The 14947-nt window shown below is 39.3% G+C and overlaps 1 protein-coding gene across 3 annotated transcripts in view; it reads right to left on the bottom strand.

The window, feature by feature from the left end:
• Nucleotides 1-433: 433 nt before the first annotated feature.
• The window catches only part of ACSL3 (acyl-CoA synthetase long chain family member 3), a 73120-nt gene continuing 58606 nt past the window's right edge, over nt 434-14947 (bottom strand). For all 3 annotated transcript variants that reach the window (XM_070618398.1, XM_070618400.1, XM_070618399.1), the window contains 6 exons: nt 14642-14814; nt 13416-13490; nt 12110-12301; nt 10693-10807; nt 9112-9269; nt 434-1161 (listed from right to left, as the gene is read on the bottom strand). In XM_070618398.1, the coding sequence (XP_070474499.1) occupies nt 1004-1161; nt 9112-9269; nt 10693-10807; nt 12110-12301; nt 13416-13490; nt 14642-14814 (871 nt within the window). In that variant the 3' untranslated portion in view covers nt 434-1003. The remainder of the gene's footprint in view (nt 1162-9111; nt 9270-10692; nt 10808-12109; nt 12302-13415; nt 13491-14641; nt 14815-14947) is intronic.

The raw sequence follows: 14947 nt of genomic DNA, 5'->3' as shown, positions 1-14947 counted from the left end.
ACACTCCCCACCCAAACCATCAAAAGAAATTCCTAATTTTGAAATGAGATATATGATTAAACGTCTAGACTAAAAGTAAGAGAGTGGGATAGAATAATTTTCCTTGACTAATGTGTCATAAATATACATATGGTCCAGGAAATAAAGAACAACTTTCTATCCTTTGTTTTTTAAATTGTACCCTAACTTTTAGAATTGCCTGGATATTCCCCTAGTTTCAGAAGCTAACGGGCAGACTGTGTACGCTGACGGGAAGCTATACAGACTCATTACCCAGTGCTGTGACTACACGCTGTGTTTTCTTCTTTACTATTAAATCATAACCCTCTATTGCTATTTTGTTTCATGCAGCACCAACCAAACTTCGATTTTTTCTAATAAAAAATAAATATATAAAGAAGACGATGTCAGGCATATATTCACAAGGTCTCAATTTCTTAAAACGTTAAGTATGGGTATATTTATTTCTCTCAAATGCTTACAAGACAATAATTACACAGCAACAAATCTTTTGTTCAACAATGATTTGATTGATAGGCATTTGAAATTTACATAATTCCACATCCATACCCTTGCATTTTTAAATACTGTAAGTAAAAAAGCCCCCCAAATAACCAATTCTTATATTTCCTATTTATCCCTCTATACATCCAAACTTTAAAAAGTTACAAACTGAACATTATACAGAACATATAAATCATGTTTAAAAACTTGAGGTTTTAAAATCACTGTTCCCCAGTATGATTCAGAAAGTCCTCATGCTGACAAGCGCAGTCCTAGGTGGGAAAGTGAACTGGAGGAGGGAAGAAAGAAGAGACAGACACAAGTTTGCTGTCTTAATATTTTACTAATCCTGTGGGTTAAAAATGGTGATGTCATGAGAAATAACAGTTTAGGTTTAATATGAGGAATGGAGTTCGCCTCACAGTCTGAGACATGCATTTCAAGTATTTCCCTATTTGATCTGAGCTCCCTGTAGCAAACTGATGCTGAAAGACAATAATTATTTTCTTCCATACATTCGCTCAATGTCCGCCTGGTAATGTGTTTTAAGCTCTTTGCGTTTCAGCTTGAAGGCATCTGTCACCAGACCAGTTTCAGGGGTCCACGGTTCAGGGCTCAAACGAATTTTTACTGGAATTTCAAACTTTTCCAGACTTGCTGAGATAGTAAAACAAACAAACAAAAAAGAAAACGTAAATGCAAAGGCATGAAAAATGTATAATTACAATTCTTAGCAAACAGTCTAACTTCCCCAGCCTTTGAGCATCCGTCAGAATGTACAACCAATGGCCCATGAAACTCACATCTAAGCAATCTATCCCTCAGAAACACTAGTATAAGTAAAAACACAGATATGCATGAGCACAGCAGCAAAAAACTGTTTAAAAAATCTACACATCCATCAATACAATGAATTAGATAAATTATGATATAAGCATAAAACAGAATACAATTCAGTCATCAGAAATGAGTTAGATCTATATGGGATGGGTGTGTAAAGAGATCTGTAATATATTGTTAGGTCAAAAAAAGGCAAGTTATTTTTTAATACCAGATAAACTTATCTGCATCTAGACGTGTAGGACGAGAAGGACACATACCAAACTGTAAAGCGTATACTTCTAGGGGCTAAGATCCAGGATTAAGGCAAGGGGAACACCACTTTTTACATTATATCTATCTGTTTTCTTTGAATTTATTATAAAGATCATAATCCCTTTAGAAACTAAAAAACAATAAAGTTTAAAGAGAACCTTCTAACTGAACCAGGACACTCACTGTGAGCTGTGAGGACAGAGTGTCTGCTCACTACTGTGTCCCCAACACACTGTCTGATACCCAGTGCACTCTCAATGATGGAGGGAGGGAGGGAAAAGAGGGAGATATCGTTTTAAGACACACATTTCCTTAGTAAGACTTATTTTTCCAGCATTCATTCAACAAATATCTATTGAAAAAGACTGTAAAGTGCTTTTACTAAACATTCTTTAAAAATACAAAAATGAATAGTTTCTGCTTTCAAGTGGTATAGACTCTAACAAGGGGAAACAGGTGAATACCTAGCCATAATTATATATATATTTTTTTAAAAAGTACTCAGTTAAAGGTATAAGTGCCTTGGGAGCAAAAGAGATATATTAACTCTAACTTGAAAAAATAAACATAGTAGAGATAACAAACAGTTTTAGTTCTTCAAAGATTAAAAGTACTTCAGGAGTGGTTTCCAGGAGGAAAAACCACTATGAGCACGGGCAGTCAGGCACGGACCACAGGACTCAAGGGACAGGGGAGTCTGGCACTACTGAGATGTGCGGGAAACTAAAAAAGCTAGCACGAGAAAGACCACGTAAATTTTTAAATTTCAAACTGCTCAACACTGCATGCCATGACCTGACTTAAAATTATGTTCACTGTATAGCAACATCATCTAAACCAGTGTTTTGGGAAAATAAACACAGCTACACCCATGGGACCAGCTGGAGAAATAAGGACTGCAATAATTTGAGTATTTCATCCTATTCTGTTATCAATATATTTGTATATACGTTCAATTTAGCAAATATTTTTGTTTTCTTCCCTCTTTTTCTCCTATCTAACATAATGTGTATTGATAAGTTAGCTTTATCTCATGGTATTTACGAAGTTACAGGATAGCAAAGGAGAAGAGCAAACATCACTCGTGGAGTTTGCGTCCTTTTGTGGGGAAGAGGCGAATGCATTTTCAGTTGTTTGCAGAACAGTTGTGTCATGTTAGCCTGAAGTCTGACTCTGCTATTGTCTTTACTTGGAAATTAACTATTAACTAAGATGTACATGGATGCCAAGCTGGCAAGGGGTGGACTGTGATGGTCAGTTCTATGTGTCAACTGGGCTGGGCTAGAGCTCCCAGTTATTCAGTTAAACACTAATCTAGGTGCAGCTTTGAAGGTATTTTGTAGAGGTGATTAAGTCTATAATCAGTTTCCTTTACATGAGGGAAATTATCCTAAATAATCTCAGTGGGCCTGCTTCAGGCAGCTGAAAGGCCTTGAGGACAGAGCTGAGGGCTCCTCACGCAAGAAGCAATCCCGCCTGTGGGCAGGAGCTCCAGCCCATACCTAAGAGTTCCCCTGACCCTTCAACAGGCTGTTCGCCTGCCTGGACCCAAACTACCATGGAAACCAATTCTTTACAATAAGTCTCTTAACATACACATATAGCCAACTGATTCTGGTTCTCAGGTGTAAACCTAATTTAGATTTTGCTTAAGAATAAATTTGGATCCATTTTTCACATCACATATAAAAAATTACCTCAAAAGGATTAAGGATCTAAATGTAAAAGCTAAAACTATACAAGTCTTAGAAGAAAACACAGGGGTATAACTTGGTGACTTGGATTAGGCAATGGTTTTTCAGATGTGACACCGAAGCACAAGCAACAAAAGAAAGAAACTGTGTTCTATCAAAAGTCAAACACAGCGGTGCAGCAGTTCAATTCAGCCGGCTCTGCTTCAGAAAACCAGAGTTCGTCAGTTCGAATCCCGGACACAGACCTACACATTGCTTATCAATCTATCCATGCTGTGGCAGGCATCCCACACATAAATAGAGGAAGATGGGAATAGATGTTAGCTCAGGGCCAGTCTTCCTCAGCAAAAAGAGGAGGAGTGGCAACAGATGTTAGCTCAGGGCTAATCGTCCTCAAATAAAACAAAACAAAACAAAACAAAACAAAAAAGCAAAACTGTCATGCTTCAAAGGATACCATCAAGAAAGTAACACAACCCACAGAATGGGAGAAAATATTTACAAATCTCCTATCTGATATTGAACTTGTATCTGGAATATACACAGAACTTATACAACTCAATAACAAAAAGACAAAAAAACCTAATTAAAAAGATGGGCAAAGGTTTGAGTGACATCAGCATCATGCTGGAGTGAGCTTATCCCTTAGTCTCTCCCCACTAAGAGACAAGGAAAAGGACATTCACACAACACAACAGACGTCTTAGACATCCACAGAGCCATATGCCTGAAGATGGACCACCCAGGAGGCAGTGGAAGGAGGTAAGGCGATCTCTCCCTCCCAAGCAGTAGTGATCTAGGGCATGGGACCTCGCCAGCAGCCGGCACGTGACACTGAGAGGAGAAGGGGAAAACGGCAGCCCACTGTGGGAATGACTGTGCTCATGGAGCTGCCCCGCAGCCTGTGAGAACACTCCACACCAAGGCAGCAAAGCAATCGCGGAGGTGTTCACATCAAGCTGAGCAGCCCAGGCCGGCAGAGAGAAGTGCAGAGTTGGGGCATGTGGGATCTGGCACGCCAACGACAGCGCCCCTCCCCTCACCACCTGGCACACCAGCTCAGCCAGTAGGCCAGAACAGGGATCCTCGCCAGAGCGCCTGCACATATGTGTGTAAAGCAGCAGCATCCAGTGGGCAAATGCAGACAGGCCCTGTCTTCAGAGCTTCCAACGGACAGGCACATCTGCCAGGGTGGCAGAGGGCTCAGGAAACCCCACTCCTGCTCCCCACTCAGTGGTGGCAGGTGGAATCTGTGACCAGACAGGACCACTATACGTTAGCAAAAGTCCACCTCATCTAATAGCATGAAGAGGTAGATTAACACTCCAGACCAGAAGGAAAATGACAAGAACCCAGAAATCTATCCTGAAGTCACAGAAATTTACAATTTAAATGAGAGAATTCAAACTAGCTATCATAAAAATATTCAACAAGTTACAAGAAAACTCAAAGACAGTTTAATGATCTCAGGAATAAAATTAATGAACAGAGGGAATTCTTCACAAAAGAGACTGAAACTATTAAAAAAAATCAGAAATGTTAAGAGATGAACAACACAATGAATGAGATAAAGGAAAATCTGGAGTCCTTAAAAAACAGAGCTGATATTATGGAGGAGAGAATCAGTAATTTACAGGACAGAAACAGAAATGTTGCAGATGGAGGAGAGAGAGCTAAGACTGAAAAGAAACAAAAAGATTCTCCGAGAAATATATGACTAAACTAGGAAATGCCACACAAGGATTATAGGTATTCCAGAGGGAGAAGTGAGGGAGAAAGGAACAAAAAGCTTGCTCAAAGAAGTAATAGCTGAGAACTTCCCAAACCTGAGAAAGGAGCTGGAAATACATATAAATGAAGCTAATAGAACTCCTAATTACATCGACGCAAAAAGACCTTCTCCAAGACATGTACCATTAAAATTGGCAAATGTCAACAAAAAAGAAAAAATATCAAGGGCAGCAAGGCAGAAGAAAACAACCTACAAAGGAACCCCTATTGGGCTTTCCGCAGATTTCACAGCAGAAACATTACAGGCTAGGAGAGAGTGGAATGAATAGATTCAAAATACTGAAAGACAAAAACTTTCAGCCAAGAATACTCCATCCAGTGAAAATATCCTTCCAATACAAGGCAGAAGCAAACACTTTCCCAGATAAACAAAAGCTGAGGGAGTTCATCACAAGAGTCCCCCCTACATGAAGTGATTAAGAAGGACCTCATACCTGGGGTAAAAAAAAAAGCAAAAAAGAAAGGGTTTACAAAGCCTTGAGCAAGGAGATAAACCAACAACTCCAGCAAAGTTCCAGAGCACAGAGTCAACTTAGAAAAATCAGTTGCATTTCTATAGTCTAATAACGAACTAACAGAACAAGAACTCAAGAATACAACCCCATTTAAAATTGCAACAAAAAGAATAAAATACCTAGGAATAAATTTAACCAAAGAGGTGAAAGACCTATACAATGAAAACTATAAGACATTATTGAAAGAAATCAATGATGACATAAAGAAATGGAAAGATAGTCCATGCACATGGATTGGAAGAATAAACATAGTTAAAATATCCATACTAGCCAAAGCAATCTACAGATTCAATGTAATCTTAACCAGAATCCCAATGACATTCTTCAGAACAAAGAATCCTAAAATTCATGAGGCAACAAAAGACTCCCAATAGCTAAAGCCATCCTGAGAAAAAAGAACAAAGCTGGAGGCATCACAATCCCTGACTTCAAAATATACTACAAAGCTTCAGTAATCAAAACAGCATGGTACTGGTACAAAAACACACACACAGATCAATGGAACTGAAATGAAAGCCCAGAAATAAAACCACACATCTACGGAGAGGTAATCTTCAACAAAGAAGCCAAGAAGATACAATGGAGAAAGGAAAGTCTCTTCAATAAATGGTGTTGGAAAATTGGACAGCCACATGCAAAAGAATGAAAGACTACTATCTTTCGCCATACAAAATTAACTTAAAATTGGTTAAAGACTTGAAGGTAAGACATAAAACCATAAAACTCCTAGAAGATATAGGCAGTACACTCTTTCACATCGGCCTTGGAACATCTTTTTGAATACCATGTCAACTTGGCCAAGGAAAACAAAAGAAAAAAATCAACAAATGGGACTATGTCAGACTAACAAGCTTCTACAAAGGAGAAAGGAAACCAGGAACAAAACAAAAAGACAACCAACCAACTGGGAGAAAATATTTGCAAATCATATATCCGACAGGGGGTTAATGTCCAAAATATATAAAGAACTCACACAATTCAACAACAAGAAAAACCAAACAACCCAATCAAAAAATGGGCAGAGGATACGAACAGCCATTTTTCCAAAGAAAATATACAGATGGCCAATAGGCACATGAAAAGATGTTCAGCATCACTAAACAATAGGGAAATGCAAATCAAAACTACACCTTAGATATCACCTTACACCCGTTAGAATGGCTATAATTACCAAGACAAAAAATAACAAATGCTGGAGAGGATGTGGAAAAAAGGGAACCCAAATACACTGCTGGAGGGAATGCAAACTGGTGCAGCCACCATGGAAAACAGTATGCAGATATCTCAAAATATTAAAAATAGAAATACCATATCACCCAGCTATCACATACTGGACATTTATCCAAAGAACTTGAAATCAACAATTCAAAGAGACTTATACACCCCAATGTTCACTGCAGTATTATTCACAATAGCCAAGATGTGAGAGCAACCCAAGTGCCCGCTGACTGATGACTGGATAAAGAAGATACGGTGTATATCTGTATCTATATCTATAGATATATATATACAATGGAATACTACTCAGCCACGAAAAAGGACAAAATTGCCCCACTTCCAACAACATGGATGGACTTTGAGGGTATTATGTTAAGCAAAATAAGCCAGAAAGAGACAAACACCACATGATTTCACTCATATGTGGAAAATAAACACACAGACAAAGAGAACAGATTAGTGGTTACCAGAAGGGAAGGAGAGTGGGGATTAGGGGGTGGGCATAAGGGGTAAAGAGGCACATGTGTATGGTGACTGACTAATAATAATGTACAAGTGAAATTTAAACAATGTTATCAACTATTATGACCTCAATAAAATAGTGATTAAAAAAAAATGGGCAAAGAATCTGAATACACATTTCTCCAGAGTAGATATACAATGGCCAGTAAGTACATGAAATGATGCTCAACATCATTAGCCACCAGGGAAATACAAATCAAAACCACGGTGAGTGATTACTTCATGCCCCCTAGGATGGCTAGACTCCAAAGCATGATCAATAACAAGTGTTGACAAGCATGTGGGGAAACTGGAACCCTCATACAACACTAGTGGGAATGTAAAATCGTGCCACCATTTTAGAAAAAAGTTTGAAAAATATTCTGGAAAACAGTCTGGTAGTTTCTCAAAAGGTTCAACATAAAGTTCATGCAGGCCCAGCAAGTACATTCCTAGGTGTCTAACCAAGAAAAGTAAATACATCCACACAAAAACTTGTATACAAATGTTCATAGCAGCATTATTCACTAACAGCCAAAAGTGGAAACAACCTAAATGTCCACCAATTGATAAATGGATAAACAAAGTGTGATATACACCATATGATGAAATATTACATTACAATAAAAGGGAATGAAGTATTGATAGAAGACACAACAAGGAAACATGGATGAACAATACACTAAGTACAAGCCAGTCATAAAAAATCAGATACTGTATGATTCTACTCATACAAAATCTCCAGAAAAGGCAAATCTATAGCAGCAGGAAGACTGTGGTTGCCAAGGGCTGGGATGGCTGGAGGATGATGCGGAGGGACTGCTGACAAACACGGGATTTCTTTCCGGAGTGACAACAATGTTCGAAAACTGTGGTGACGGGTGTACATCTCTGTGAATACAAACTATCTAACTGTACACATTAAATGGATGAGTTGTTTGGTATGTGAATTACATCTCAATAAACCTGTTAAACATAAAATTTAAAAATAAGAGGTAAAAATGTATATAAACATAATTATGCTTAATTATTAATGTTTCAGTATTCCACTTTACTTAGAAATTATGTAGGTTTCTAATGACTATCCATTAATTAGCTCAATTTAACATCAGTCCAAGGTTTTGAGTTACCCAAGAATGCTGGCATTATGTTCAATCTGACATACTACAAAACATAATTTAAACGGTCAGAATAATGATTTCATCTGATTAAATGCAATTTACATTTTTCATAACCTTGAAGAACATATCCCAGGAGAATAAAAATACATACTTGTATAATACTTACTGGTGATGACTCAGAAGGTATAGCTGTTTTTATTAAACCAACTATATTAAACTAGCCTCATCGCGCCCCAGTCAACACACACACACAAAGTGCGTACAGGACCTATTAATACAACCAACTACCAGTACACTAACAGTGCAGAAAGGGCAGAGAAGAGTTTTGGACGGTCCACTGTGGACTGGGGGGGCCAGGAAGCTGAGCAGGGTCTTGGGAACAGGCAAGGGACGTGGAGAAATGGCCAGCCCGGAAATCAGAAGCTGCAGAGGTGAGAACGCTCTGATACAGGGAGCCAAAGTCAGGATTTGGAGTGGGTGCAGAGGACATGTGCGTCCCACAGACGGGCTTGAATGGGGGACGGATAAGTATGTTCTTCCATCTACTAGGAAGATATGATTGGTTTCTGGGCAGAAAACGATGTAGGCAAAGCCTTGGAATATAACAGCATGAATCAATTTAAGTACTCTCTTCCCGCCCCAGGTCTCAGAATCAGTTTCACAGTCACTCACCTGAAATAGCAGCTTCAGAAAGCACTTTGAGTACCTCGTTTTCCATTTCACAACTGTTACACAGCTCCTCCCAAGTCCCTTTCAGGCCTTTCTTTCTAGCTAGTTCTGTTAGTTCCTTTTGATTTGGCACAATAAATCCAATGACGTAAGAATGATAACTGAAATACATGAAGGATAGATTAGGGAAGGAACTCAATGACTAGCCATGTTCACCAGTTACTGATTACATTGACATTTCGGTAGTTAACTGTCTATTATTTTAAAGAAAATGCATGAGGCAGATTTGGTACCGGCATACTTATTTCATGCAAGAGCCACTTTTACTGTCTGATTCATAACACGTTCCAATGCTTTGGCAGAGTTCACTGCTAAATAAACCTTAACCTGACATGTCATGATAAATCTCAGCTATGCCTAACTATTATAAATAGAGCCATGTACACATTTTTTAAAAGAAAATTACAAATATTAGAAAACTCATCTTTAAAAATCAGTAATTCACTTGAACAGGTTAAACAAAAACAAAAGCTAATGTAAATCAGAAACTGTATCTAACGAAATTTGACAGTAAATCAAAGTAAGGTGATTCTATTTATTTCTCTCTTTTGTGATCATGAGAATGTGTGTTGCTGGAGGAGCTCTGAGCGTGCTCGCTGAAGGCAGCACCCCGAAGAAATGGCAGGAGCATCAGGAAGAGGAGGACAGTTCTGGTCAGCAACACACGTGTCAAGTCCAGAACTGCAGCATCACTAAAGAAGATCTCCACGGCTAACTGAGGGACAGAGTCATTTATAAATCAACGTAGTAAATCTTTCACTGGGGCTGTCCCTCAAAGTCTGTTTCTAAATTGATTCTTCTGATACCAGGTTTTATTGTTTCATAATTACTATGTCAAGTGCTTGTAGTAAGGTTCCCAGGCTGGCCACGAAATATGTGATCATTAACACCGGAGAATAATTACCACATGAAATACTGTCACGGAAAATGTAATCAGAGCACCAATCTGAAATTCCAACACACTTCCCAAGAACGCATTTCTGGAATTTTAACTTTAAATCCTCCTTCCCAGCTGCCTCTACAGCATCACGGGTTAGAGATGCTCTGTGTTAAGCCACAGCTTCAGAGAGCTAAGGTGGAAGGCCTCGGCCCTGGCCAGGGTCCCAAGCAGGTTCCAGCTCAGAACAGGGCAGTAAGAACTGAGCAGAGTGCTGCTGGCTGACCCCCAGCCCCCGCGTCCTTCCTTGCTCCCCCTTTCCTCTGGACTGGTTCTGGAGAGCTTCCCGATGCAACGGGACAGGTGGCTAGGAACACCACGGCAGCAGGAAGGAGGACCTGATTTTCTCCACCTCCCAACCACAAAGGACATGGCAGCGAGAGACGTAAAGCAGAAAACAGGGACACAGAGGAAGATGAGGAGGGGAAGTATCACAAGGAAAGAATGAGCTAACAGCGATACGGAGAAGAGGCCGCTCCCAGGGACAACGGACAAGCAGGCAGAGTTCTGGGTGCAGTTTTACAAAGAAGGCCCACAGAGGAAGGCGACACCAAAGGTTTCCAGCAGCAGGGATTCAAAAGGCTTACCTGTTTGCATACGCGCAAATGTTATCTATTAGTGAGAGATTCTTCAAAGCTGCCTCTACTTTCCCAAGAGAAACGTACTCTCCTGCCTGCAGTTTTACAAGGTCCTTTTTACGATCTGTGCAAAAAAGGCCAGAGGGGGCACATTGGAGGGTAATATTAATAACACCTTCAATACATAAAAATATTGGATATTCACTAAGTAATTTGCTGTCAAGTTTATTCTAATAGTTATGCTAAAACTAAAAGTACATAATAAAATTGGGCCCCAATCTTTGTACTATTACATACATTCTTAAAGAAAATTAGTTTCTGATTAAGGGACCCTATCATCAGGGCTTCGGGTTTGTTCCTGGTAAATATTAACACCAGGAAGGTAAAGAACACAGTCAACGCCATCTGAAAGCTTACACTCTAACTGAAGAGAGGCGCCATGCCACAGCCTCTGACCTCCATACAACACGGGAGCTAGGTGCTGAGACTTCTCCAACTATGTGGAAAGAATTCCTGCGAGTGAGGCCTGAGCTGAGTCATGAGGGCAGACTGAGCGGTAGCCAAGTGGAACAGAGACGTGTCAGCTGGAATGACTGCAGCAGAAAGGAGGAAACAACCGGAGACGGAAGCGGGGAGGTGAACCGGGCCATGCAGCAGAGGCAGCCTGACCGGAGCCTCGAGGAGCCAGCAGGTCTTCAGCAGGAAAGTGGTCCAGTGAGGTGGGGGTTTAGCAGTCGCACAGCCGCGGTGAGCAGTGTGCTGAAGGGGGCAAGCACGGCAACAGAGAGGACTTTCTTGCAATAGGGTGACAGAAGGTGCAGGCCTGACCTACGATCGTGTAAGAGGGACAAGGAAACAGAGAAGAGAACGATCTTGAGGCCTATTTCCGAAGTTCCATCAGTGGGCTATGGGTTAGATGTGGGGACTGACTGAAGAGCAGAGTCTCTCACCTCCTGCTGGTTTCCAGTCAGCACGACTGGGATAGAATGGCACCAACTGAGAACAAGGAGCCAAGAGGAGAAGCAGAGGAAGGTGTTGCTCGCCCTGTGGGTCACAGTATCGAGCTGCCAGGCCTTCCTTAGTCCTCACAGGCAAGGACATGGTTCCGACAGAGGAGAGCCCTGCCCAATAACCTCTGGATGCCAAACAATTCATAAAATGAACATTCCCTGAGAATTTGACTTTCCAGGATTATCCAATAGTAATTAAAAATACCACTGCTGTTGCACAGTTTTTGAGACTTCATAATGTGTCAAGTCTTATGAATTCCGCACAGTCCCCATTACAAATTTTCATATTCCAGGACGATGCAATAGACCATACCAACACTACATAAAGACATATTCTCACATTATTAAAGAACTTCATCTCTTTTATAAAACCATTTCAGAAACGTCCCTCTTAAAAAAAATATTAGATAGCTCACCAATAATCTTTAAACAACCATCAGGGTCAAACTCTCCGATGTCTCCAGTGCAGAGCCACCTCTGCCCATTTTCATCTTCAAAGAAATCAGTTTTTGTTTTTGCTTCATTTTTGTAGTATCCCATTGTCACATTTTGGCCACCAATAAGAATTTCACCCCTGGGGTGTGGTTTATCAGTATTGAAGTATCCACCTAATAAACAAAGAGTAATTTAGGGTTAATTCAACATTGCTATCCCTGTACACATCATGTGAAAACTTGAAACTATCAGTTCCTAAACAGGGACATCTGATTTTAAATCCAATTAGTTTCCCAAAGGAAATAAGGCAGACACTATGAAAGAACAAAACTCACGAGCATAAAACCAGGTGCAAAATTTCAGTTGCTTAACCACAAGCACTTACGCTGTTAAACTACCATTCTAAGAAAAAAGTGATAATCAAAAAGCTAACATCTTCCATCTGTTGTACAAAATAATTACAAATACTACACAGGTAAATTCCTTTAAAGATTCTGTAGAGATTCTTAAATATCACATTAATAAACTGACAAAGGTATTAAATCATGCACTTGATAAGAGAACAATGAATCTCTGTATAAAATCAAATTCTTACATATCTAGAAGATTTATTCCTTACAGATAATTACAGAATGACTCCAAGTTTAAATTTATCGAACATTTTCACTAATTCTGCTAAAAGATTGCTGCAACAGTGGACTACTGACATCTAAGCCTTCAAGTCTTTATTTTTACTTTGTATAAAAGAAAAGCACACCCAAACAAATCACAGATAATATGTACATGTTAATAGGATCCAATGAGACTAAAAAAGTGATTAGTATTTAAATGACATAACCAATAGATTTTTATGGAATTACAGTGAAAATTTACTTCCAATAATTGTGGGTTGGAGCCCTCAGGGAAAAGATAGAAGAAAAAATACGGAAAAATTTTCAGTTCCATAGAAAAAATTTTGTGATTTTGCTTCTACAAAATAAAGTTATGATCATTCCGAATTTATTAACATTATTCATTGAGCACATTTCTCAAGCTTTTGCCATAATTCTTACATGTATTTATGTAATAAAATAAGACACAAAGCAAAAACAATTAATTCTTCAGAATCGTGTTTAAAACAAGCAAAATAAATGCATTCACATAGCTCTAGAATATTTCTATTATAAAGAACAAAAATGAGCACTTGTGGGTGATTTTATATTCCAAAGGAAGGAAATGAAACACAATTCTAATTCTCAAGTTTAGTATTATACGCATTAATGCTCTACAGTTAAAATAGGTTATTACCTTCCTCCCAGTTCTTTAATTTGATTTCACAGCAAACTAATGGTGCTCCCACTCTGCCAGTATTGTAGTCCCACACTAAGATGCAAATGAAAAAAAGAATTGGAGTACAGTAGTTAATAAATTGTTTTTTTTTCTAAACAACCAAAAATGATGATTTATCCCCAAGCTTAGATACCTCAGAGAATCCTTCAAAGCAGAAATCACAAACACAAACCACAGGCTGTGGGGCCCACACTGACTTTTGTTCTTTTTTTTTCTTTTTTTTTTGACTCTGAATTAGTTATCTACACTTAAAAATCAAGATATTTTACATATAAGTGTAGAATCTCCAGCAACAACGGGCCCACGTTCCCAGCAGAGCAACTGTAGTCCCCCACGAAAGGGGGCCTGCCTGCCCTAGTTCCCGCAGAATCCTTACCCATCACACTTTCCTACATCAGGGCCCACTCAGCTCATTACATAACCGCCTGGTTCATGAATCTGTAGCCCTGTCTTACAGGAGGATGGAGCACACTGGTTTACAGCTACTCCACTTTCTTACGAGGCTTGACAGCTCTGCAGTACAAATAACTTCCCCATGTTCTCCCACGGAGCACTATTTCCAAGCGAGACCTCTGCAGTCTCCCTCACTTCCACTCATGCTATCACACCCTATTTAAATTCAGGCTGGAGATGAAGACTGTTAACTTTCAAGGATCTGGGAGAAGAATCCACCGCTCTTATGAATTACTACTACATTGTGGCCTCTTCAGAGATCATTCAAATATCAGAAGTAAAAGGCTGATATTTAATACTTTAGAGACTGTTATACTTACAACATAAACTGTAATTGATTAATCACACATTCAATCTGAATCTTAAAAACAGAAGAAATTAAAGATCCTCAGAAGAAAGGAAGTAGATATGCACATCTAATTGATATAATAAAAGTAAATGCATACAATACAGCCAATGCTTGTTACTAAAACTTCTTTTCCAGAATGCTAAGTAGTTCTTAATATTATATATGATGGTTTAACATGAAAAACTCCTCTAGAGGAATTACTGACTATTAGATGTACCTAATACACTGCTATCAATAACCACAGTACTTGGAATCTACCATTATTCTGCTACACAAACACGTTAACCACTCTTAGATATTTGCAGAAAACAACCCACACCAAAAAATACCTGGAGCTGCACCCCAGCTTCTGCTGGAGACACCACTTGTGGACCATACTAACCTTCTGTAATTGTGCCAGCCCCAGAAGATTCGGTGAGTCCATACCCCTGACCAACGGAACAGCAGAAACAGATATTCATGAATCGCTGTGTGGTTGGAGAAAGCGGAGCACCTCCACATAGCAGAAGCCGAGTATTTCCACCTAGCAAGCTTCGAACTTTCCGGAAAATAAATCTAAAAAAAAATTAATCAGAGAATCACAGGATTTTAAGCTGAATGGGATATTCCAAATCATTTAGATGAAGCTTCCAATTTTGATAGATGAGATTTTGAGATTAAGTGACTTATCCAAGGCCACAGAGCCCAT

The sequence above is a fragment of the Equus przewalskii genome, chromosome 5 (genome assembly GCF_037783145.1).
Source record: "Equus przewalskii isolate Varuska chromosome 5, EquPr2, whole genome shotgun sequence".
In the NCBI taxonomy this organism is placed as follows: Eukaryota; Metazoa; Chordata; class Mammalia; order Perissodactyla; family Equidae; genus Equus; species Equus przewalskii.
The sequence above is the reverse complement of the archived record's forward strand: the minus strand, read 5'-3'. Positions and strand labels throughout refer to the sequence as shown.